Source organism: Mchenga conophoros, linkage group LG19, assembly GCF_057382185.1.
Source record: "Mchenga conophoros isolate Kocher_MC1m ecotype Shallow Benthic linkage group LG19, M_conophoros_male_GT1.1, whole genome shotgun sequence".
Lineage (NCBI taxonomy): Eukaryota > Metazoa > Chordata > Actinopteri > Cichliformes > Cichlidae > Mchenga > Mchenga conophoros.
In genome coordinates, this window is record NC_140544.1 from 15,371,762 (window position 1) to 15,396,686 (window position 24,925).

Genomic DNA, 24,925 nt, shown 5'->3' on the forward strand with positions numbered 1-24,925 from the left:
TAAATGAGGCTCCAGCCTCCTGCAACCTTGAACTAAGTGATTAAGAAAATGGATGGATGGACGGTAAGAGGCAGGTTCTCTTCATCAAGTCAATGGAATTGCCTTCCCATTAAAAAAATACTGCATTTTTTTCCCCACAACAACAACTGGTTGTTGTTGTTGTAGTCTTTTAAAAATATATTTATTCTGTTATGTTTATATTTATTAAATATATTCTATCAAATTCTGACCCTACTATCTGAAAGTGGGTTTGGTTCATCTCCTGTTCTTCTAAAATGTGTAATAATGTGTCCATCTACTCTTACTTTGGAGATATCAGCTATAGAAATATCTGCCATACTTTGAATATAATGGAAATATAACGAAAAGTGCTTTTGGAAATCAAAGCACAAGGACCAATCCATCACTTTTAATCTTTTATAAAGTACAGTGAATGCAGTAATGAATAATTAACCATTAATAAGGCATTTATATGTAATAGTAGGCCTCATAATTCAGTGTTGTAATTTGAAAGTTAATTTTCTCCTGTCTTCTTGTGGCTTTAAATACTTTCCCTTCTGTTAGATTGACTCCCTCCTCCTGTTTAATTTCAGCTGTTTGATCACTTTGATCTTTCCATCAGCCAATAAAGATGCTTATGTCAACGTGCTGCATTTGAGCCTTCGCTCCAGCAATTCCTAATACTCCTAGGAATCGAAAATAAAGTTGTATTTCTTTTAACACTGCAAATCAGGGAATTTCTAATTTAACATTTATATCATGTTTTAATTATTGAATTTGGCACTTAAAAAAATCCAGAAATATGTTTTCAGACAACCGTAGATCTAACAGTCACCGTTCCCAGCTTCCACAGCAGTGTTCCAGTGTTTGAGTGTGTAATGGAAATTTGTTGGGCTGCGCTGACCTGCTCTCTCCACTGGACTCTGCTGTAATTACACCACTCGTCGCCTGGGCTGGGCACACTAAGGCCTCTCTTTCACACTTCATGTTTTGGATGTAAACTTATAGCCTTGCCAAGTCTTCCTTTTCATGAAACCCAAGACTCCCAAACTGGAAACTGTAAGCAAACATAGCGTCAAGTTGCTGCAGTGCAGGATAGAAACTTGACAAAAGCCCCTCACCTTCCTCATTCTGCTCTTTGTTTGGGCTACGAGGTATCAGAAAGATTAATACTGGCAGCAACAATGTTGTCAGGGAAGGAAAAATGCTATGATTTCTGTTCGGCATTAAACATTCAGCTTTACCACTGAAAAAAAACTTCACCCATCAAGTCTTCTTCTGCTGTGCTTGGCTGATTTCTGCTGGGAATGTCTATGCAACAGTTTCATTGCTTAGGCCAGACCTCATCCTCTGAAATAAAGTTTTGTTTAACAACTATATTTGTCATTCTGGCAGTGCCATGGCCTCTCTCCTTGTTTGGTCCTTTTAACTTTCCGTGTAACTTTCCTCATGTCTCCTCACGGCGAGGATAAATATTTCATGAAGTGCCTGAGGCTTTCCCTGGCACATGCAGTACCTCTCTGTACGCAGGAAGCCCAGGCAGCGGAAACCAAAACAGACGAGGAAGTGGACGAACAACCCAGCAACAGAAATGAGCTTGTTTTTCAAACAGTTCGCTCCACATCACCTCCTCTTGCACTTCAACCCCACCTTCTTCTTTTATATCCTATCATCTCCTATTCCCTGCTCCTCATCCACCACTCTGCTTCTTCTTCCTCACCTCAGGTCCCTTTCCCCACCAGTGCTACTCTGGTTTCAAAGCCGTTACTATCTGAAGTTTGGGATCAAATAATTACAACCAACATGTAAGCTCTAAAAAACAACACCACTCCCAGCAGGTAACCTTCGAATGTAGTTTTCTTCCCCCCACTCCAAATAGCTCACAGGTTTTTCAGATTAGACAGGACTAAATAACCATTTTCTCACTGATCACGCTGCTGTGTTGGAGTTTTTTTTCTTTTCTTTAGGGAACCATCAAAGACTTTAGTCTAGAAGCTCAGTGAGACTGTGTTTAAACACACTGGCGTGATGTTACTATATTCATATCACCGGTACCAAAACTGAGGAGCTGAAGTGTAAAAGCCAAAGGGTCCTAAAGGACATTTACAAATTCATCCTCCACAGTTATTCCCACAAAAAAACAAAAAACAAAACAAAAACAAAACTATTTTGTCTAAATTATTCATTAATTAATTTGAATGTTTTAGTTTTTGTTAGCAGAAGTAGAAAATTTGCAACATCATTATAAAACTTTGTTACCTGTACGGAGGACCAAATCTGCCAATATAAAACAAATAAATACATGTAATTATATAAATAAAACAACAAAAATAAATATAGATTAATTTATACAATTTCATTTTTTTAAATTAATATCCCATTAGTTATTTAAAGTGACAATAGACATCATGTTTGCCATTCATTTTTATTACAAAAACTGCTGTGTGTGTGTGTTGTCTTTAAAATGTTTTATATTATTAAATTCCTCATATAAAACAACAGGCATACAGACAAAAATCAATGACACTAGAACAGGGATTTTTTTTTCTGTTTACTTCCACACCAACAAATACCTCTGCTGTGATCTTCATTTCACTATGTGAAAGCAACATAAATAATGGGAAAAACAACAGCGGTGCTTATTTCATAACACACTAAAAAACTGATGACATGGATAATGCTGGTGGTTGCTTAGTTATGAGGAAAACTACGGTTGTGATTACGGTATCACAACTGGTCTTTGCCATTTCTTTTTCCCTTTAATTTTTGAGGTTGTCAATATTGGGCCTTTTTAAAAATGAATATGAATCTCTCTCTCTGCACAGCAAATCCAGCATGTCCAAATTAACACTGTCGGATTTGATTTCAACACTATTAAAGTGTCTATATGGGTCCACACCAGAGAGTGTTAATTTAACTCTTTTTGGAGAGTTGGTACGTTAACTCTGATTTAGTGTTAAACACCAAATCTGTCTGGAGTTGATAATTTAACACTTGGTGTTAAGAGTTTATATATTAACTCTCAAAGAGTATTTTAGTTTAACTACGTAAGAGTTATCTTCTAATTCATTCTAAAAAGCAGGAATTTTACTGTTCTGAACTTCTAGAAATTTCTTTTGGAAATAAACATTTACTAAAAAGATGCAATGGTTTTTAAAAAACATTTATTCTGAACTGTGCACCACAATTTCAAAACATTTTCTGAAAGATGTAACAGTGTACATGTTCTCACTTTCATTAGAATTTTGTTTATCAAAAGGTCTGACATGGTAAATGCAAATAACAGCATTCTCATCACTTATTTCTTCAATACAATATGCATGTCCTTCATTCATCCCTTTGTGGAACTTCAACGCACTTCTGCTCTCCCCCATATTCCATCTTCACAAGCATATCCTGTGCGGAGATTGAATAAAAATTAGTTGACACTAATTAACGGCCCAAATAATCCAGTAAACAATTGCAGCACAGTAAAAAAAAAAAAAAAAAGGAATCCTCTTTGAGCCATTACTTGTGTAAAGTATTTTCCCAAAAGACAAGGACACAGGCAACAGGTAATACTGAACTAAATGTAAAACCTCAACCTTTTTCATTTTTACCTAAACCGTGTGCACAAAACTCTGGAGGGATCTATGCTAACGTAGAACTCAGTCAGGACGTGTGCTATTGCTGTTTGCTCGTTTTTTTTTTTATGGGCGATCGTTTTCAGGCTTCAAGTAGCACCATTATACCAACATTTCACATTCTAGACATTGTTTTAGGTGTATTTGACCAAAAGTTTGACTGAAAATTCACATGCAAGCTTTTTTTCAAGGCTGTGGTATTTGCCCGCAAACAATACCTTTCAGCTAGCGAAAACAGAATATTATGCTATCACCGAGCAATATGGCTACTGCCTTCCACACAGCTTTGTCTCAACTCCAAAGAGCCACAGAAGTAAAAGCTCATAATAATAATTGAAACAATATTTGAAAAAATGACTTACCAAGCATGGCAAACAACTCGAATATGTAGAGCAAAATGTTCTGAAACGGCTTCACTTCAGCTTCGATTGGAGCCGTGCTGGGGGCGGAGTCTGTGAATTTACTCTGTTGGTGTCATAGCCCCTCTAGGAGTTCAGAGTTAAGAGGTCAAGAGTTAATGTTTCCATTGTAACACCTCCAGATTTGACAGAGAAACACTCATTTTTAACACTCGATTTTAACTACTATCATTTTACACCTCAGAGTTACATTAAAAGAATGTGACTCTGCTTAGAGTAAAATTAACTCTACTTTTGCAAGAAGACTATTAACACCAAAACATTTAACACTTTTGAATTTGCTGTGTGAGATTCATTTTACTAACTATCACTAATAGTAAAGTGATTTATCACCATTTCCATGACACGCGGGGTCCTCCATACAGGAATTTCACAATTTGTTTTAAATAAAATGATTTCTTGTTTAATATTTAATTAATTTAAAATATTTGTGACAGGTATATAATTCCATCAAAGTCAAAGTCAACTTTATTTGTCGATTCTGCCACATGTACAGGACATACAGAGAATAGAAATTGCGTTACTCTCAATCCCTAGATAAATAGCAAATGAACATTTAAATATATTTAAATATAAAAGTGATTAGTTGGGATTATTAAAATTCTCCTGATTCCTGAGAAGCAAAAAAGGTCCTGAAAAGATGCAGTTTACAGGCCACCATTAAATAACATCACCAACAGGACTAATAGAAAGTCTTTTATTAATGATCTTTCCTAAATATATTTTTTAATTTAAAAAATGTAAAGGATGTGACTATAATACTCCTCCCAGTGTCTTCGGGTCCTCTCACATGATACGAAATTAATTTTGAGGTGGTGTTTGCGTATTTGTTAGTTAATTTTCAATTCCTCCTCGTCACAATCTGTGTACCTTCAGCCCCCTTTCTTTCTCGTCCCGTCTTCGGCCGTCTGTCCTTCAGGTGTGGCCTCGATGTGACAGACAGCTGCCAGTGGTGGCCTGGTTTCACACCTTGGCTGCCCCCCCGCCGCCTCCCTCTGCAGACAGCAGCCTGGGAAACCACAGGCCACCAGGCTGGCGCCAGCCTGTACGGCTTAGAGCAGGGCAGCCGGCCCAATCAATACCTCTGCATTTCCTGTCCATTTGCTCAGGTCTCTTCATTAATAATTACTGCTTGGCGGAGCTTCAATGCGCTCGCTGGCTGGGCCAAGGGGAGAGGCTGGGTGACCTTTCCCCGCCCCTGGCTTGACTTGGATCACACAGACAAACACGGGGAGAGACATAATAAGGCAACACAGATGACATTACCCCTGATTCATGCCGGTTCCTCCTCTGTAGCGAAGAGCACGCCAAATGCTATTAAAAAAAATACATTTTTTTGCAGCTGTGCTTATCAGCAGTGGTACACACCAGGTAGAACATGACTTTGAGACATTTTTACAACCAGTTTGGTGCCGCTTTTCAACTTGGCAAACACCCACTAAATCCAGCAGCTATGATTTCACCATCATCTGTGCCGTGCAGCGGCAACCAGGAGGAAGCTATTCTTAAAAGTAATTTTTGAAAAAATAAGTGCCGCTCGGTGTATCATTTCCTGTTCATGGTACATTTTCCAGATGACAATAACAATTCTTCAAAACATCTTAAATTACGTTCTGCCTGGGATGTGCTTTCGCTGATAAGCAAAGCAACAATAAATGCCAGGTTTGAAACTGCAGCAGCCCGGTGTGATTATTTTCTCCAGGCATGAGAGAAAACAAAACGCATGACATGATGCTGAAGTAATGTGGGGTTTTTTAAAAAAAACTTTTTTATTTAATGATGACCAGAGAGCAGAACAGTTTCTCAGCATCTGGATCAAGTAAAACAAAGTTAATCTGTTCTCGTTCTTTGGCCTCTGCAGACAAAGACCCCTCCAGGCTGTACAGGAGTGTGTGTGTGTGTGTCCAGGTCAAAATTTGGTGACGGCAGAGGCGATGTTCTCCAAGGCGGATCGAGCCTCGGAGGAGGGGAAAGCCTGGATGGCCTCCAGAGCCTTGTTGCCATGGTAACAGCACAAGTCCATCGCCGTGCTCACGCCTTTCTCCGATTTAACCGCTGCCAAAAGCTGCAGACGGATGAAAACACGCATTAGTTTGTCATGTTTGTGTCACTCTCGTTACTATCCAGCTGTCAACACAATAAACTGTTAAGAGGCAGCGAAAGTTAGCTCGCTGTTAAAGCGGGCCCGAGGGGTAAAACGGGAGGAAAGATGCCTTTTAATAACCCCTCCCCAAAAAACCCCAATCACAATCACGTCTGTGCTGCCAGTGGTACCACTGAAGGCAGCTTCCCAAATTTAACTACAAGAGGAAATTTTCAGACTCATCACTGTGAGTTAGGCTTTAAAAATTTGGCATTTGACAATGAGAAAGGAAATGCCCTGAATCGTGTTTCTCTGCCAGTGCTAATTACGTAGCTCACAGCTTTTCTGTCTTTCCACTTTACTAATGAAGGCACCGGTTTTTCTGCACGCCAGGTAATGAACTGAACAAAGGATTTCCGTGAAGACTGTCCGTCACAAAGTCACGGATTGTTGGATTTTTTTTAACACATTGATTTCTGCTCCTATATTCCAGAGAGCACCTCATGCACCTTACACAACTTACACATTTCACGCATGAGGAAGCAGAGGCCATCAAATCAAATCAACTCTAACATCAGCTTTAAGTACACAGACTGAGTGAATTTGTGCACCTCCCTGTGCTTTACTGCTGCTGTGTTGGGACATCTTTTTGCTGGAGGCGTTTTACCTGATGAATTCTGGAGGTGGAAAACCCCGTAGGCCTTTCTTCTCTAAATCACCAGCCAGGGTGATGCTGAGTTCGACACCTGCAGTTCTTTATTATCATTTTTCTTCTTAAATTTAGAAAAGACTATATTTCCTGGAACATTTCGCGCCATCTTCTCCGTTAACCTTCTTTAATTCGGCATTAGTTTTTAACGTTTCCTCTCTCCCTCCTCTGTTTGCGCGTTATGTTTGGTTCCACATCCTGTTCTTTCTTCATGCTCCGAACAAGATTTGTCTGTCTTTGCCGCCTTGAGTCTCCTGATCTCATCAATATTCACATGCAGCACGTGAGAAAAAATTAAACAGGACAAGTGAGCATGATAGCTGACATAATTCAATAAAATATGATCAGGTTAATTCATTTTTCAAAAGTAATGTACACTGAATATATTAAACATCATTTAATAAAAGATGGAGTTAGTTTTTCATCTGAAAACGCCACTTTGTCAAGATTTAGTATGAAACGGTGAGTTACCCCCGTGTAATTAAATTAAAAGCCAATGAGAGACCCTGAGCAGCTCCTGAAGCACCTGTCCACGATATCAAGGCTTGCTCTGTGGCTCCTGATTACTGCTGCAACTTTCCACTGATTATAAGCCAGCCCATCTTCTAGAGTCCTTTTCTATGCTTTTCAGGTCCTGGTAAGTCTGTGGCACATAATGTAAATTGTGTAATGCCAAAAACATTACAATTGCTCTTGGCAACACAAAATAACTGCCCACAGGTGATACCAAGATGGCTGCTAAATGGCAAGACACTGAGGCCATGTCCACACTAATACGTTTTTGTTTGAAAACGCATCTTTTTCTCCCCGTTTTGACCTTCCGTTCACACTGAGACGGCGTTTTCGGTCAAGGAAAACGTGTTTTGAAAACACTCTCCAAAGCAGATACGTTTTCGCATCGCAGTGTGGACAGCGAACCCGGAGCCTTTTCGAAAACGATGACACAATTTAGTCATGTGATACAGTCATGTAACCAATGAAACTAAGATAGCGGAGGGCATTATACAGCAGTTGTTTTGTTTGCTCTCAATTTTGACAGCCCTATTAAAGACTAATATCAGTTTGTACATGCTCCAGATAGTTTTTCTTCAAATTTTTTAATTCTCACTCGCTTTTGCAACTTTGTACTTTTGTGTTACTCGCAGCAACAACTCCACCTCATTGTTAGTCCATTTAAAAAACTCAGTGCTTTTCCTCGACCTTGTGCCGCGACGTTTCAAAGAGCCGAAAAGTAAATAAACGGCAGACAAAAATGAGGCAGGTCGAATAGTCTTGCCTTTCACGCATCCGCAGTACTGGAACCTAAACGTTTTCGGCCGTTTCAGTGTGGACGCAGAGCGTTTTCAGACGAAAACGCCGTTTTCAAATTTATCCAGGCTAGTCTGGACGTAGCCTGAGAAACATTTAAATACTTGGAAAAATTGGAACTTACACAATAAAGTTGGTGTTTCTGCTTAATGTTTGTTTTTAATCTGGTCAAGATTTAACAACATAATAAACCCTGATCAATTTAGCAGACATGTTTAACTCTCCATATCTTCCTCCCTTGCTGCTCATCATCACTATTCAGCCAATCACACTCAAACTTTCTGCAGGGTCACCATCTAACAGCTACACAGCAATGACAAGTTATATAAAAAACAGACATTTCTTTTTATACAATCCACTGATTAAAACCTGACCATGCTTACTGAAGGTCACAATAAATTGTGCGTTGAATGGTGAGCACACATCCTGAGTAGCTGAAGCAGCTCCTCAGGCTACAGTGAGTCATCCTCACGTCTTTTCTGTACTCAGATTTTCTTAGATGATTAAAACCAAAACATAAGTGCCTACAAATAAAACTTCTGACTGATTTTGTGTGTGTAGAGCTACTGGGGAACAAAAGACTAACAGTCAACACGAAACTCTGCTTGTCATTTTTCAGTTAATTCATGCTGGTTTTAGCTATTACAGGTTCCTAACTTTGTGCTGAATCCAAACTTTAACGTTTTCTCACCCCCGTGTGCTGCTCTTAGTTTCCCTCCTTGTGTCTCCTCACCTCTCCTTCCCCTCAAACTTCTCTCCCCTTTTCAGCAGCCCTGCTGAAGGAGATTCTCTCACAATGCCACTGTCTCAGAGTCTCGGTGTCTCCTCCGCAAATAGGCCTCGGTAACTAATCCTTCCTGCTCTTGTTTCAGGCGAGACCAGATAACACCCCCCTCCTCCCCTCTTCCAACACCATCGGACCCCCCCTCCTCTGTAGCTTCGCTCTTTTTTTGCACCCCTATCGGTCCCCTTCTATGCCTCACACATTGACTTTGGAAAGCTTGTTTCCCAACTTTGATATAAGTTACAGTGAAAAGACATCCTGTTTCTCTTTGCCGTCTTTGAGGGCAGACAGTAAGGAGGTAAAAACTGTGAAATACGGCAAAGGAAAATTGTGGCCATCTAACAAACTTGTAACAAAAGTGCAACTCAAAGATAACAGAATAAAACTGAACTTTGTGTCACACTGTGAAATAACATTAAGAGTTCATATCTCACGGAACGGGCAGATTCTGGATAAAGGCATTCGTAAAGCTGTGTGCTTACCTTTGAGTAATCCAGCTGGTTTCTCAAAGTTTTTGCCTTGAAGAATAAAAGAAAAAGAGATAAAGCAGGCATGTATCTCTGGCTTCTAAGGGTAAGCTTTAGAAATTTCTCCAAGGCACAGGGAATATTTCACTGTCTATTTCCCCACCTACACCTACAATAGTCAGAGGACAAAGCGTGCTTCTTCGTTGTTACAATTTGCACAATAGCAAATACAAAATAAATGCATAAAACTAAAGCAAAGAGTCAAGCAAGCAAGTCAGATGCAATAACAACTGAAGCTGAATAGTGAAAAAGTGACACCTGGAGTAGTTGTTGCAGTATGTACTACAATAAAAACGACTTCCACTGATTCAGAGGGGGTCAGGGCAAAACTTTTTCAATAAGGAACAACCCTGAAGTCTTAACTTTCCCGATGATGCTCTGCCAGCCTCACTGCTATTGTTCTCTGCCTGTAGGGGAAGTTATTTTTACCTGAGGCCTGCAGAAGCACTAGAAGCACAGTGTTTTTAAATTATACTCAAAACAGCAGCAGTGTGAGGAGACGCTGGGGGTCTGCTTCTCTGGTTGCAAACCCTCTTTTGGCCAGGCCATCCAATCACAGTGGAGCAGGGGTGGGGTAAACACTATTCTGACCAACCATCAGGTCCTATTTGATAAGACTGCTGCGTATGGCTTTACCAAAACACATCCCCAAAACTTTTTCTGGACTCAGTGACTGAATTTGTTCATTCAGTCACTGAGTGAATGGAGGGCAGGTCAGTCGGACTGAGATCAGGTGAGTTTTGTTTCAGCAGTATGGAGAAATTTAACAGCTTTCTCTCTCACCTTTGTTTTAGACCTCAGTTTGATCTTCTTTACTCATCACAGTAACAGATACTGTGAATTATATTATAAAGTAAGATTCATTCAACTTTTCAAGTGGTTGCACGCAGCTCTTTCAGATCTGATGCAAACCTATTTAAATTAAAGCTGATACTCCTGCTAGAAACATAAAGGCAGTGAATCCAGCTGGCCCTGGTGTCATGGACCATCCTTAACGTACCTGCTGCAGCTGATGATGCCACGTCTCCCGGCCCATAATTTGACGGTGGAAAACGACCGGGGCGGCGCTCAGACTAAATGACAGCGGCTCTCCTACTCTGCTCTTCATAAACGGCTGCAGGTCAGAGTTCAGCTGCAGAAAGGCAGAGAACATTCGTCATTGCGGAGCTTCTACTTTGTAACTTTCAGCTTATCAATTAAACCAAGTCAGTGGTGAAAACAGTCAAGGTTGCATTTGCCTGCCTACACTCTGAGCTGACCCTGTTAATGAACAGACACAGCTAGCCTGATGAGGACGGTTCTCCTTCAAAGACCTCATTTTTGGTTCCTCCCATGCTGAGATTCCCTGTAGCCACTGAGGCCTGCAGGCAGGCAGCTACAGGGAGCCCCAGCAGGAGAGGACGCACTAAAGCAGCAATGAGAGTGGGATCATTATGAATGACTTCTACACCAGCGCCAATAATATTCAGCTGAAAATCTCTGAACCTTGGGAAAAATAACTGAGCAGCTGCATTATTTACATCTTAATGACATTCTAGCACATAACAAATCAACCTTCTTCCTGTTTCCACATTTTTATGCCCCTCTCTGATACAAGAATAATAAGACAGACAGGCACTTAAGTCTAATGTTTCCTATGTTTCGTTTGCACTTTTTGTAGTGCCGATAAATCACTCTGCTCCCTTTAACATCACGCTTTTATGTATCAATTCAGCTACAGTGTGAAGTATTTGATAAATAGACATAAAAACACTTTTGAAAAGAAGGGCAATTATTCATACCGAGGATGAGAGAGAAAGAAGTCAGACATTACTAGAAGCCAGATTTTTTTCTTTACTTTGAATTAACTTGATCACAGAAAGTATGTCAGTCAGGAGGTCCAAAACTTTGGCATAAAAAAAGATCAAAGACTAAATTAGAACCGCCAGAAAACCTCCACATTTTTAATTTAAGTACTGACATAACATTTTTTTTCACTGCACATAACAAAATGCAACAATCTATGTTGCCTCTTCTCTCTAAAAAGAACACGGCTGCACGGCTTAGGTTTGCAATGTTACATCTGAAAAAAGCGCAAGACTTCTGGAACGATGTCTGAACAAAATGCACAGCTCCACATTTGGCAATAACCAAACATATATCAGCACGGCGGTGGAGGAGTGACGATTTGGGCTTAGTTTGAAGCCACAGGACATGGGTACCTTGCAGTCATTCACTCAACCACAAACTCCTCTGTATACCAACATATTCTAGAATGAGTCCTTCTACCCGACAGTTAAAGTTTGGCTGAAATTGGGTCAAGCACCAGGACAGCGATCGACACATAGCATGGCTGACAAAGAAAAGAATCAAGCTGCTGCAGCAGCCCACTCGAAGTCTAGACCTCATGCCTAAAAACTTCAACATACTGACATCCTTAAGCTGCTGAATTATGGAGGACTGGGACTATGCTCCTGAACCATCCATATTCATAGAGACAAAAATCCCGGGAATTACAATATTTTTTCTGTTTCCATGGAACTAATGACAGGAGCGACTAGGATCCTTCTCTTGGCTTTTTTCTAAGACAGTCAGGCGTTTATTACATCTTTTTTTAAATCTCTTGTTTAAATTATCAAAAGAGTTTGTTCTTCTTGTATCTAATCCCTTGAAATCCAGTTGGTTTCCCGCTAAAAAAGGCATCGTGATGATACGCTGATCAACCATTATAGATTTATTGCTCAGACAACCTCCTTTCTTGTATATGTTACTTGCTGGATTCGCCTCACCTTGTGGCCCAGCGACAGGTGTTTGCCGTACTTGTAGGCCAGTCTTTGAGACTCTTTGTCGTGTTTGGCGAGCTCCATCGCAGCTTGACAGCTCTTGGCTAGCAGCGCCCCATGAGACAGGAACGTCTGCTCCTCCCACGCCGCCACGTCGATGCCGTCGGTGAGGCCGTTCTCCTGCAGAGCAAACAGAGGCAAAGAGCATGTGTGAGCAGGCCTGAGCTTCCTCCGCTTTTAAGTTCCCACAGAGCACCTCGCTGCTCCACCAAAACAAGCCTTCCTTGCTCTTTGACTTTATTTCTCAGTGTGTAATTCGTGAGGCCTCAGCGAAGAGCAGCACACAGTTATTTTCCACAAGTTCCTCAGTCATTTTAAAGGAAGAAGGAAACAGTAACAGCAGAAAAACAACTGAGAGTTTGCTTTTTTTAATTTGCAAATTTAAGTAAATCATAAGAAATATACACAAATGGAAACAGGTTGTTATTATTAGAAACTATTAAATAAATTCTAAATTTCTGGAAAATAGAGAATAAAAAGCCATTGAAACACATCAATTATGTGTATGACATTTTCTAAAATATATAAAAGTAATAAAATAAGTAAATTGTGTCAGAGTTGGAGATGTTTTTTTAAACTACCTCAAATTAACTAGTTATAAACTCAGCACATAACCCACAGATTTAGATGAGTTAAAGAAAATTGTTGCTCACTGGTACCTCTGATTACTGTGGACTATTTAGGAAAGAAAGCTGCTTATTACTATTATTAGTCTTATTCAATTATTGTTGGCCACTTTCACACAGAAGCATTACTAACCTTTCTATGCTGCTCACAGTAGGTGTTAACTATTTAATCTAAAGGCAACCAAACATATTATCTTTGGTTTCTTGAAGCTTTTAACTGAATCTGAGTAAGCTTGTTTTTGCAATAGTATATTTCTTAAAATAAGGATGCTGGTGTTACTACATGAAAAAAGTACATAACCTAAAGCATTTTTCTCTGCCTCTCAGTACTTTCTGATTTTCTGACATTATACCCAAATTTTTTCTACGGATGATTCAGACATTTCAAAAGAGGCTATATGACGTTTTTCTTTGTTCCTAAAAAGGTCATTTCCATGAAGCAGTCAGGCACTAAAGCTGTAGCAGGCATTGTATTGGTGGAGGGAACCTACCCTTAAAAGGCTAAAGGTGGGGCATACCCTGGACAGTTTGCCACTATATCATCTAGAAACACCATTCACATAATGACATAATGACCAATTATAACCTTGTGCATGTCTTTGGACTCTGGCTGGAAATGTGGGTGTTTCATGAGAAGCTACTCAGGCACACGGAGAACATGCAAACTCCACTCAGAAAGGCCCCAGCCAGTGGATTCAAACCCTGGACCTTCTTGCTATTAGGCAAATGTGCTAACAACTACACAGCCACAGCAATAGTTTACATTACTGAGCACATGTTCACCATAAACAAATTGCCAATTAACCTCTTTATTAGTAGTAAATTAACTGTTTGTGAGCAATTACAAAACCTGACCATGCTCTACTTCAACTGAGAACTTTCTGCTCAATAACCTCATAATTACTGCTTATTAATAAAGGTAGTTGCACATAAATTATGAGCTTGATGTCCTCTGCTCAGTATAGTCCTAATAATGTGGCAGTAACATAAAAACGGACTTTAGTGAGGTCTACTAGAAGAGCTTTTACTGATTCACTGTTGAGATTCTGACCTTATTTATCATTTCCTGGGCCTTGATGCTGCCCCTCAGTTCATCCTCTGTCTGAAATAAACCGTTTTAGCTCTTCAGCTCAGGTCATCGTCACTTTAAGGCCAACTTTCTTCTGATTGGCTGCCCATTGTAACCACAAGGCTTGAACAGCAGGTAGGTGGGACTTCTGTGCTCACAGACGGAGCTGTGTGGCCAAGATGAGGATAGCAAGGATATCTTCTCTATTTTAAACTTTAACCTTGTTTAAATTGGCATAAATGATTGGAATGGTAGGTCTCCCGCTGTTGAATGGCCTTCTTATGTATCTCTGGACCATTCCTAGTGCGTCAGTGTACGTTGTTTCATGTATTTGTGCCTTGTGTCTTAGCACTATGCCTCCTCCAATGTGTCAGAATTCTTCAACTTGATCTTTACTTTTGGGAAGCAGATGAAATCGCAGTGATGTAAAGCGAGCTGGGCAGGTCAAAAAAAGGTGTCATAATAATGTAATGAACTGAATGTTCTCTCAGACAGCTTAGGATGTTACAGCACAGAGAAGTTCACCCTGTCAGCGCTTACAGCCATATATCCTTCTCATCTGATCTCAGAAGCTAAGCAGGGTTGTCCCTGGATAGGACTTGGATGGGAGACCACCTGGGAATACCGGGTGGTGCGAAAATAGAGCAGGTTGGCTATTAATCGGAAGATTCCTGGTTCACCCAGTGTGCATGCCGAAGTATAGGCAAGATGCATTCATCAGCGTGTGTTTATGTCATGCATAGACAAAAAAACCCCAAACCTGTTTATGTGTGAGGAGTGCTCAAAGTGAGAAAAAAGCACCATCTAAGTACAGTCCATTTAAGCCTTGTGAACAGAGGTCTCTTCAGCAGAAAACTGCTCAGTCATCATAGCTGGAGACTCATCTCTCATCACTAGACTGAAATGGCACATGCAAGTTTCTACACTTTACAATTGCGAAATTGCAGAGCGCACAGTATGGCCAGAATGACGCTTCCACAGAGAGACCTAAACACTGCAGAGATACAGAGAAGATTACCTTGAACAGGAGATCAACCAAATTTAATTTGAGTAAGGCATTGGGATATTTCAAGGTCCAGAGAAAACGGATAAGTATGCATTGTATGGGAAGAAAAGATGTTTTACCTCTGTATTGTGGGAATTCTCATAATAGACTCCTTGAACCAAATCACCAATGGCACTGGAGATCAATTCAACGACCTGTCGAAGACAAAATGAAAGAAAAACACGTTGAAGATGTTTGTTTCAGATTAGGACCTGAAATTTTCGTATTCACGCTCATTTTACTTGATATCATTGACTCCAAAATATAATAACTGTATCAAAACAGGAATTAAAATCAACAATAAATCACTTAAAGACAGACAGGAATTTCATCAGAAAGCATGTTAAACTTTGCAAAAAAGATTTTTGATGACCAAGAAGAAAAGCACAAGAAATTCAACTGTGAAACCAAAGCTAGGACGCACAGGTGTCTGCATGCTTGGTCCCAACAGTGAAGCCTGAACCAGGAGCAGTGAAGACCTGCTTTATACTGAGTGGGATGACCTCAAATAAACCGCCAGCCGCTGTAAAGGCCATCTCACCAAGAAGCAGAGTGCTGCATCAGTTTACTGGTCCCCCACAATCACCAAACCTAAACCCAGCTGAGTTGATTAGGGATGAGCTGGATCACACAGTGAGGGAAAAGCAGCCAACAATTCCTCAGCACATGTGGGAACTCCTTTCAGTCTGCTAAAAAAAAAAAAAAAAAAGCTTCATGAAGCCGCCTGAGAGGCCAAACAAAAAGCAAAAGGTGCCAAAAGGTGCATATCTGAGCCAGAGATTACAGGTTTGATTCACACAGCGGTCAACATGTGCAGCTACTTGACCTCTTCAAGTGTCCCCAGGTCAGGTACTGCACTTAGCCTCTCCCTCCTCATAAATCACTAACGCTAACAGCGCTGATTAAACTCCTAAAATGTCGATGTAAATGAGGCTGATCACAACCGACACGCTATTCGGTTCATCTGTGACATTTGTAATTAAAAACCACAATCCCCCCCCCACACCCCCTCCCCCTTGACTGAAGAGCGAGGAAACGGTATCTGAACAGCTGGTTTGGAGAATTAATCGGAGGTGAGATGTGCTGGAAGCCAGGTGAACTGCAACTCGGCTGCTCATTTTCGCTCCGTAGGGGAGCTCCTGGCGATTTCACGAAGCACATCCAGGCTCGCCTTCGTTCATTATACTTTGTATTTATAGAGGAGTCCGGTTTGAGAGAGCCGGCTCGGGTGTCTGTCTGGTCTGAGGGGCTGAAATGGAGCTAAAAGGCAGATGGTGAGACAAAATAAGGTGGTGTCCAGAGAGCAGAGGGGTTAACAAGGTTTTGAGAGTGATGATCTGACCTCCGGGTTCTCTTTTCTCATAGTCCCTCATTATTCAAAGATTTCTTACGCTTTGTACCTCTGGGTTTGCCTCATTAGTATACAAGGTTAGGATTCTGCAAAAACATTGTGAGTCAAATGGAAAAGGAAAATGAGCCTTAAGTCTAAATAACCACTACATCTGCAATCAGTGAGCCATTAAATATGCTTTGTATACATTTTTAAAAACCAAACTAAGACAAAACTTAAAGATGAGGCTAAAATGGGCCTAAAATGGGTGTTTTGTTTGCTTAAGAGTGCAGTTGCCCATTTCCCCTTACAGGGGGCATGCATGCCTACATTTTAGCTTACAGAAACCCTACCAGCCTCTCGTCAACCACCAGATAAGAGGCTGTATCTTTTAAAGTGGTTGTTTATGTCTGGATCTATTGAATGAGTAAAAGAAAAAAAAAAAAAAAAAAAGGCAGACCATGTCTCCGTCCTTCATTCACAGCCACAGAACAGCGTGGACAGTGGAGACGGGGCCACGCCTGTTACAGTTCAGATGAATGAGGTTAAATTTAGAGCTCCTTCAGCTCATCCCAGACATCCTTGGTTCATCAGAAAAGTCTGGTGACGCTGGCTGCTCCGTCAGCCTCGCAATGTCCTTTGGGTAACTGAATCCACTAGGGGAAAATATTGAGGAAACCTGAGCTTCGCCCACAGACCTGGAAGGACAATGTGCCTACAGTATTACCAGATGTGGTGTCTCTGCCTGGCCTGCGTTGGGAAGTGGGGGCCAGTGGGGGGCTTTTTTTGGAAAGTATCAGATCATCTCTCCCCCTGCCTCCCCCTTACTCCATTCCCAAATCTAGCCAGATCGTGTTTTGCCGACAGGTCTGCGAGGGGGAAGAAACCGGAGCTCCACGGGAAGATTATTTTACAGTTTATACAAGTAGTGGCATAGGTTTTCTCTCAAGGCCACGACATATAATCTCCATCGCTCTCAGTGCCTTAAAAGAAAAAGCTGGTTTATGAGAAAAACTTTAAAAGCTACAGGAAACACTCATCTGTTACCCTGCACCTTCAATATTTAACAACAGACTCAACTGCACAGTTTAGCTGTTAAAGGGCTGTAAATATCCAGCTGTTAACAGATTTTAACGGTGAAAAGCAAAATGTCTTATAGCCTTCACTGCATTAGCCTTGGAGTAATTATAAGTTTGAAAATGCAACAGCATATTTGTTAGTTTTTTTTTCTTTCAGGTAAAACAAAGAGGATACAGGATTAAGAGTAAATCTTTACAAACTCTACAAAAAACAGGAAAAATATATGCAAAAATGAAAATGTTAGAGTGGCAATTCTCATGCCATTTTCTAGAAATACGATACTGCGTCTCTCCTGTACAACAGTTCCAACTGGGTTTTTTTTGCAAATTCCAAAAACTGCAGTTCCTCAAATGTCCTCTTGGGGCTGGCTCCAAAAGGGAGTCGATCCACATAGATTCCCATGTTAAACTGAGCACTTCGCAGCAGAAGTAGACATGATTAAAACCTGCAACAACCATAAAACAGTTTCAGCTAACTTACACTTTCATAACAAATTTATTTCATAATTCATCCATTTAAACTGTATCAGTGCTTAATGTTTGAAATTTTGGGTGTTGGGGTTACTTTAAGTGACAGGTTGGCACCGTTAGCTTTCTGCGAGGCTTTACCTCCACTCTCACCAATCTGAATTACTCAACAACGTTTGTTGCATTTGTGCCTTTTTGAGCATTTTAGTGCAGTTATCTGACAACAGCATAGCTTGCTGTTTGGTTAATTGCACTAACAGAGTGGCCAGGCAGATTAGTTCTAAAGCGTATAGTCAGATTTATATACGTGACATGAATGTTTCAGCTCCTATATGAACTCACAGCACCTGCTGCAGTTTTCCGTTAGGATTTAATGTATTATACTGTTCACGACAAGCAGTGCTGATGAACCTATTAAAAGTGGACTTGCATTTACTGTGCATCCTTCTAACTCACAGTTCTAATCATACGAATCATTTATATTATAATACAACAACTAATAACGCACAGCTGACACTAATCAACAGAGTAAATCCGCATTCATGGAATTACACAACCAAATGGTATAATGGGTATGCTAAATGGTCAAGTGATGCTCCAGAGTAACTTGCGACAAATAAAAGGAGCTGTTTCGGATTTAAAGAATGAGATTCATTTAGCTTCATTTCTTGTGCTCTCGTCCCCTCAGACTGAGGCAGCTCCTCACACACAGCGACAGGAAAGCAGGTGAGGTAAAGATAACACGTTACTCGAGGCTAACAGGTGTTTTTCCTGACAACAGAATAATTTGTGCAACAAATGCTTTAAGAATAAGTCAAAATTTAGTTTGTTTTAAAGCTGTAGCTCTGCTCTGGAAACATTAATGCTAACGAGACAGATGTTGGCTTTGTGCAACAGCTGCTGCACATCCAAATATAACAGGCAGCATTTTTTTTTTTTTTTTAAATGACATCAGAAACAGCAGTATGCGACATTACGTGATGGCAGAGCTTCAGTTCATCCTTTGTCTTTTTTTTTTTTTTTAATAAATAGGACAGGGGGAATGAATGAGAGAAAGAGGGGGAGAGAAAGAAAGAAAACCAAAGGGGAGAAGAGACGGTGAGAAGGGGGGGGAAGAGAGAGAAAAAAAAAAAAAGAACTCCTGGGTCACCTGTATGGAGAAAAAAAAAAAACCAAACAAACAAAAGAAACAAACAGAGGAGACAGCAAACAACAAAGAGCAACATAATAATAGAGAAAACAAAGCACCATCACAATAAACTAGCTAGTCATAGATATCAATATTTACTAAATAATAAACGATATTGTGCAGCACGCAAGATAGACAGCGCACAGTGTGCTTTGAGGCAGCAGCCAAGAAAGCTTTAGTCCGCGTCTGTGAATACCCATGTGTGCATACCTGTGTGGATCAGCATGCTTGCATTCCAAAGGTTTCTCCATGTAATGATCTGCTAGGGAGTGTGGGGGGGCCACAGCCCCGTCCTCCAGGGTGTGAAGCGGGTATGGAGGAGATCAAAACTCCAGACATCCAGAGGCCCCCAGAACACAAGAGACCATGGAAGACCAACAGAGGGGCAGCCGCGCCACTGTTCCAGTAGGAGCTGAGGAGAGTCCCAGATGAGGGCTCGCCCAGCAGCCGCGGAGCAGAAGTCAGGGGGAGTTGCCCGTGAGCTCCGCCGGCCCCCAGCTGCGCCTGAGTGACCGAGCCCCAGGCCGAGAGGCCGGGGGCACCCCACCTCCAAAGGGGCCCGAGCGAGCCCCAGGCCCCAGGCCCCGACAAGCGGCCGCCAAGGAGTGAGCCGGTGTGTACCCGGACGCCCACCCCCAGACACAAAGAACCACCAACACACCGACACCTGAGGGAGTCCGCCACCGGCAGGGGAAGTGGTGGTGGGTGGAGATAGGCCTCCAAACCTTGGAGGGCCTGAGGTGTCCCCAGAGAGGTGGCGTCTGATACCCAACCTGACATATAGACACAGACATACAGGCACACACAGACACAAACATCCATTCCCACCCTCATGCTCTCATATGCACTCACTCCACACTCAACCAACGTGGAGACAGACATAAAGAGACGCTGTACACACAATCACACTCCCCAAGCGTACTCTACAAACCGGGTCTAGGTACCCTTGCCCCTGGAGGGGGGAACTGCACCCAGACCCAGGTGGTGTTACCCTTTTCCCTGCGGTGGGGAGAGGCAGACCACCCCGACTCCGCAGCAGCAGGGAGGCCCCACACCCCAGACCGCAGTCGGACGGCCAACTCCTCCTACCAGCCCTCCCGCTCCAGCAGGCCGCAGAGAATGGGGGTGGGAGAAGACTCCAAACCTCCCTCCACCCGCTCATTGTAGTGTTGATGCATATGTGTTCTAAGGTGCAATTAAAACCCAGGAGGGCATGGAGCTACCTGCCAAGGAGCAGCAGGTAAGCGCATAGTCCCTCCTGCTAGCCCTCAATGACTAAGTGTATTTAAAATTGAGAGGTGGGCAACGACGTCAGGGGTGAGGTATACACCCTGATGGTAATTTGGACTCCGTGATTGTGCCCACCCCCAAGATCCTATATGTATGTGTAATGAGAGTGTGAATAATGTGAATGTCTAAGTTGTGGGATAAAATTGAGGCAGAGGCAGCCAGAAGGGGACAGGGGGGGGGGGGGGGGTAGCCTCCTCTGCACCCTGGTGACATACCCCCACTCCAAGGCCCTGCATGTGTGGGTGGTTGTGGAGGAGCGGGAAGAGGGAGGCAGCTGGAGATGGGGAGGGAAGGAAGGGAGGGGCAGGTAACCCCTCCCTGGGGCCAGCTCCCCCGCTGACCCCAGTAGGCACTCCCACCCTCCGCGACCCGCCAGGGAAGGGGGGCCCAGGCCCATCAGACCGGGGCCCAGTGCAGTAGCGCCCCCCAGCTCCACAGAGCCCTGGACAGTCCACCCAACCCCACCACAGAGAAAACTGCACCCACCCCACCATCCACACATCTTCCAGACTACATAAGACGGTAAACGCCCAGGCTGAGATCTTCCTCCACCTCTCCTGTATCTCCCCCTCCTGCAGAGAGTTCCTGAAGAGAAGAAAGCTCCTGCAAGATGTGACCATCCCCCCCACCAGTTGAAGAGCCCCCCAGGCGGCTCGACGCACCGGCGGCACCCTGCTCCAGGGCCGGGCCCCCATGCACCCACCCGCCCACAACCCCGGCAACACACCAACCAGGACCCAAGCCCCCGAGGCCCGGCCCGGGCCCCAGCCCAGAGACGGAGCGCCCCCAGAACCTCACGCCCATCCCGGACCCACCCAGGGGCAGCCAGGTTGCCAGGTCAGTAACCCACGTCCGTCAGCACAGACCCTCCCCTAGCCCCGCTGCACGCAGCCGCGAGGAAACAGTCACCTGAGAGCCAACAGAGCCCCCAACCGGACGTGACCGCTACCCCGGGTTGAGCCCCCCAAGGAAGATGCCTCCGGGGAGCCCCCCGACGCCCTAAGCCTGTCCCTACCCCCTCACCAATCACAACAGTGAAGGCGGGACCAAACTATGACCCCCCACCCCCACTAGGTGATGGAGCTGATAAAAGGGGCCCAGAGCAATTGATCTAATGTGGTGGCAGAGGCTGTGTCAAGACTAATGTAATCTAATAGATAATTTCTATATTGGTTAGAATTAAGATTATTTTTATTTTTCCAGTTCATGAGGACTGTTTTCTTGGCTATGCCTAGGGCAGTGAAGATCATATGGGCTATATTCTTTTCTGAAGTGACATTATCTAAGCTGCCCAGTAGACACACTAAGGGGGAAGTTGGAATGTTACATTTCAGACACTTTGATAAGTCTTCACATATCTCGCGCCAAAACTTTTGCACTGGTGGACAGAACCAAAGAGCGTGGATGTAATTGTCTGGTGTATTGCCTTGACAGTGTGAGCAGTTGTTGGAAGATGTAAAGCCCATCTTGAACATCCGATGACCTGTATAGTGCACTCTATGAAGTATTTTGTATTGTATTAATTGCAGACTGGGATTTTTAATTAATTTAAAAGTTTTTAAGCAAATCTGAGACCAGAAGTTTTGGTCTAGGTTGACTGATAAATCTGCTTCCCACTTTGCAGTAGGAAGGGATATTGATTCATCTAATTTAGAAAGTGTTCTGTATATTTTAGATAATAATTTGGGGGATTTAAGAGTAAGAAAATGTGCCGCACTTAGTGGTGTTTGTAATTCAACTTGACTGAGGTTAAATTTCTTTTTTACTATGGATTTAATTTGTTGATATTCTAAAAACCTTGTCTTGTTGATCCCATATTGTTCAACTAGTCTGTCAAATGGAATAAATTCTGTTCCCTCTAATATATGTTCTAAGTATTTAATTCCTTTACAACTCCATTCTGGGAAATTAATCATATTATTGTTTTGTAATATGTCAGGGTTATTCCAGATAGGTGTACGTTTGCATGGGATTAATGAAGACTCCGTTATTTTTAGAAACTCCCACCATGCTGTTAGAGAAAAGCTGATGTTGATACTTTTAAAGCATTCATGTCTTTTGATGTTTGAGCTAATAAATGGTAGGTCTGAAATCTCTAGATCCTTGCATAGTGCCTGTTCAACATCTAGCCAGGGCTCAACTAAGAAGGTATGTTTTAACCATTCTGAGATGAACTGAAGCCTGTTGGCTAAGAAGTATTGGTGAAAATTAGGCAGATCTAATCCTCCTCTATCCTTGGTTCTTTGTAGCGTTTTTAAGCTAATACGCGGGGGTTTATCTTTCCAAAGGAATTTGGAAATATATGAATCCAGAGATCTGAACCAATCTTGTGATGGTTTGTTAGGGATCATCAAAAATAAGTAATTTATTTTTGGCAAGATCATCATTTTTATAGTGGCGACCCTTCCCATGAGTGATATGGGTAAAGATTTCCATCTAGTCAGATCGCCTTCTACTTTCTTTAGAAGTGGGATGTGGTTTAGTTTAGTTAAGTCTGAAAGCTTAGGAGAGACATTAATACCTAAATATTTAATATTTCCGGATTGCAGTGGGGCAGAGGAAGAATTATGGAAGGAGCAGTTAATGGGGAGAACTGTAGATTTTGGCCAGTTAATTGAATAATCTGAAACTCTTGAAAACCAGTTTATTAAAGTAATTACCTCAGAGAGGTTGGTTTGTGTGTTTTGCAGAAAAAGCAACACATCATCCGCATAGAGACTGATTTTATGTTCTATGTTCTTACATTTTATGCCCTTAATTGTTGTAGCCTGTCTAAATGCTGCTGCTAGAGGTTCGATAAAAATTGCAAAAAGTGAAGGGGAGAGTGGGCATCCCTGTCTGGTGCCCCTCAGGAGACAGAAGCTGGAGGATGTCTGGTCATTTGTTCTGATACGAGCCGTTGGGGAATTGTATAATATTCTTATCCAGTTTATGAAAGAGTTTCCAAAACCAAATTTGTGTAAAGTTGCGAATAAAAATTTCCAATTAACTCTGTCAAATGCTTTTTCTGCATCTAGAGATAATATTATGGTTTCGATGTTTTTATCGTATGAGTAGTCTATTAAATTAAGTAATCTACGAGTGTTTGTTGAGGAGTGCCGACCTTTTATGAAACCAGTTTGGTCAGGATGAATTAAGAGGGGGGTCATTTTCTCTAATCTCTTTGAGAGAGCTTTGCAGATTATTTTAAGGTCTACATTTAAAAGAGAAATTGGACGATAGCTTGAGGGAAATAAAGGGTCTTTGCCTGGTTTTAGCAGGAGACTAATGTTGGCAGAATTCATATTTGGTGGTAGTCTGCCCTTTTCCTCGATTTCCTGCAACATGCTGTGGAATACTGGTGCCAAAATTGTCCAGAATTCTTTGTAGAATTCTGCAGGGAAGCCGTCTGGACCTGGAGCATTTTAAGTAATGCCTCTATAGGCCTGTGCCAAATATTTTATTTTTCTTAATAAAATTTGAGGGATTAGTTTTAGTTGAGTATTTTATTCATGTTTTATGTCTTTTTAAAGTATTTTGGGGGCTTTTTGTGCTTTAGGCTGACCCCGGATGTTGGATGGATTCAAACTTGGGCCTCTGCTAAAGCCTTACAGCACATGGATCACCTGCTCAACCCGATGAACTGAGCTGGCTTCTCGTTTTATGTATTTATTATGATATTAAATTACTATTTTTTAATTCTAGAGACTCTTGATACAGAAAAGTAAATGTAAACATATTTAAAGACCAATTTTGCAAAAGAAATATTTAATAATAATAATAATAATAATAATAATAATAATAATAATAATAATAATAATATGTGATATATTGTGGAACAGGTTAGCAGGAAAGACCAGACCTCCCTCTCCCTAGCCACGTCCTTCAGCCTATCTGAGGAGACAGTGACGTGCGCCCAAGCCAGCTGTGAGATCTCATGGGCTCCACCAAGTAGGAAAACCCAGAACACCTTACCAAGGAGGCCCCAGTCAGATTCCTGAACCATGTGGAGGAGTAGCAGTGACTCAGTAGTAGTAGCTCCTCCCCCTATTGCTAAGGGAGAGTCCAACAACCCTTCATAGGAAGTTCATCTGTAATCATGCTCTTTAGGTCACTATGCAACTGAGCCCTGACCTGGACCTTATTCCTGCTGCTTCACTCTCAGGTGCAAAGCAGCAAAGTATGAGGGCGTCACATGGTGAGGGCAACAGAACCACATCATCCACAAAAATGAGAGACTCGATTCTGAGGTCACCAAAGTTTCAACTTTCTACACTTGGCTACATTTGAAATTCTGCCCATAAGAATTATGCACATGGAGCAGCAAAAACCATTAAAAAATACACAGATAACACAGATTTTTCTTTTTCACCAGTGCTGATTTAATTAAGTATAATTAGGTGGACTTGGAAGTCATTTGAGTAGTAGAAACCACTCAAATAAATGCATAAAACGATGTATAAACGTAGATGCACATATGTATAAAAGTAAAACAAACAAACAAACAACAACAATCTGATATAAAAACATCAGACTAAGGATGTAAAAATTTCTTCAGGTAAAAATTACAGTCAA

General features: G+C 41.9%; 1 protein-coding gene across 2 annotated transcripts in view; it reads right to left on the bottom strand.

Moving 5' to 3' along the window:
• Positions 1 to 5,789: 5,789 nt before the first annotated feature.
• pdss2 (prenyl (decaprenyl) diphosphate synthase, subunit 2) overlaps positions 5,790 to 24,925 on the bottom strand; it is a 38,215-nt gene continuing 19,079 nt past the window's right edge. The window contains exons 4-9 of one of the 2 annotated variants that reach the window (XR_014890048.1): positions 15,096 to 15,170; positions 12,222 to 12,395; positions 10,454 to 10,585; positions 9,409 to 9,444; positions 6,793 to 7,088; positions 5,972 to 6,107 (exon numbers count right to left, since the gene is read on the bottom strand). Coding sequence is in view for 1 of the 2 variants with exons in the window: in XM_085258105.1 (XP_085114231.1) it covers positions 5,952 to 6,107; positions 9,409 to 9,444; positions 10,454 to 10,585; positions 12,222 to 12,395; positions 15,096 to 15,170 (573 nt within the window). In the remaining variant the exon portion in view is untranslated. Of the gene's footprint in view, positions 6,108 to 6,792; positions 7,089 to 9,408; positions 9,445 to 10,453; positions 10,586 to 12,221; positions 12,396 to 15,095; positions 15,171 to 24,925 lie in introns of both variants that reach the window. The other variant, XM_085258105.1, reaches the window with a different exon arrangement.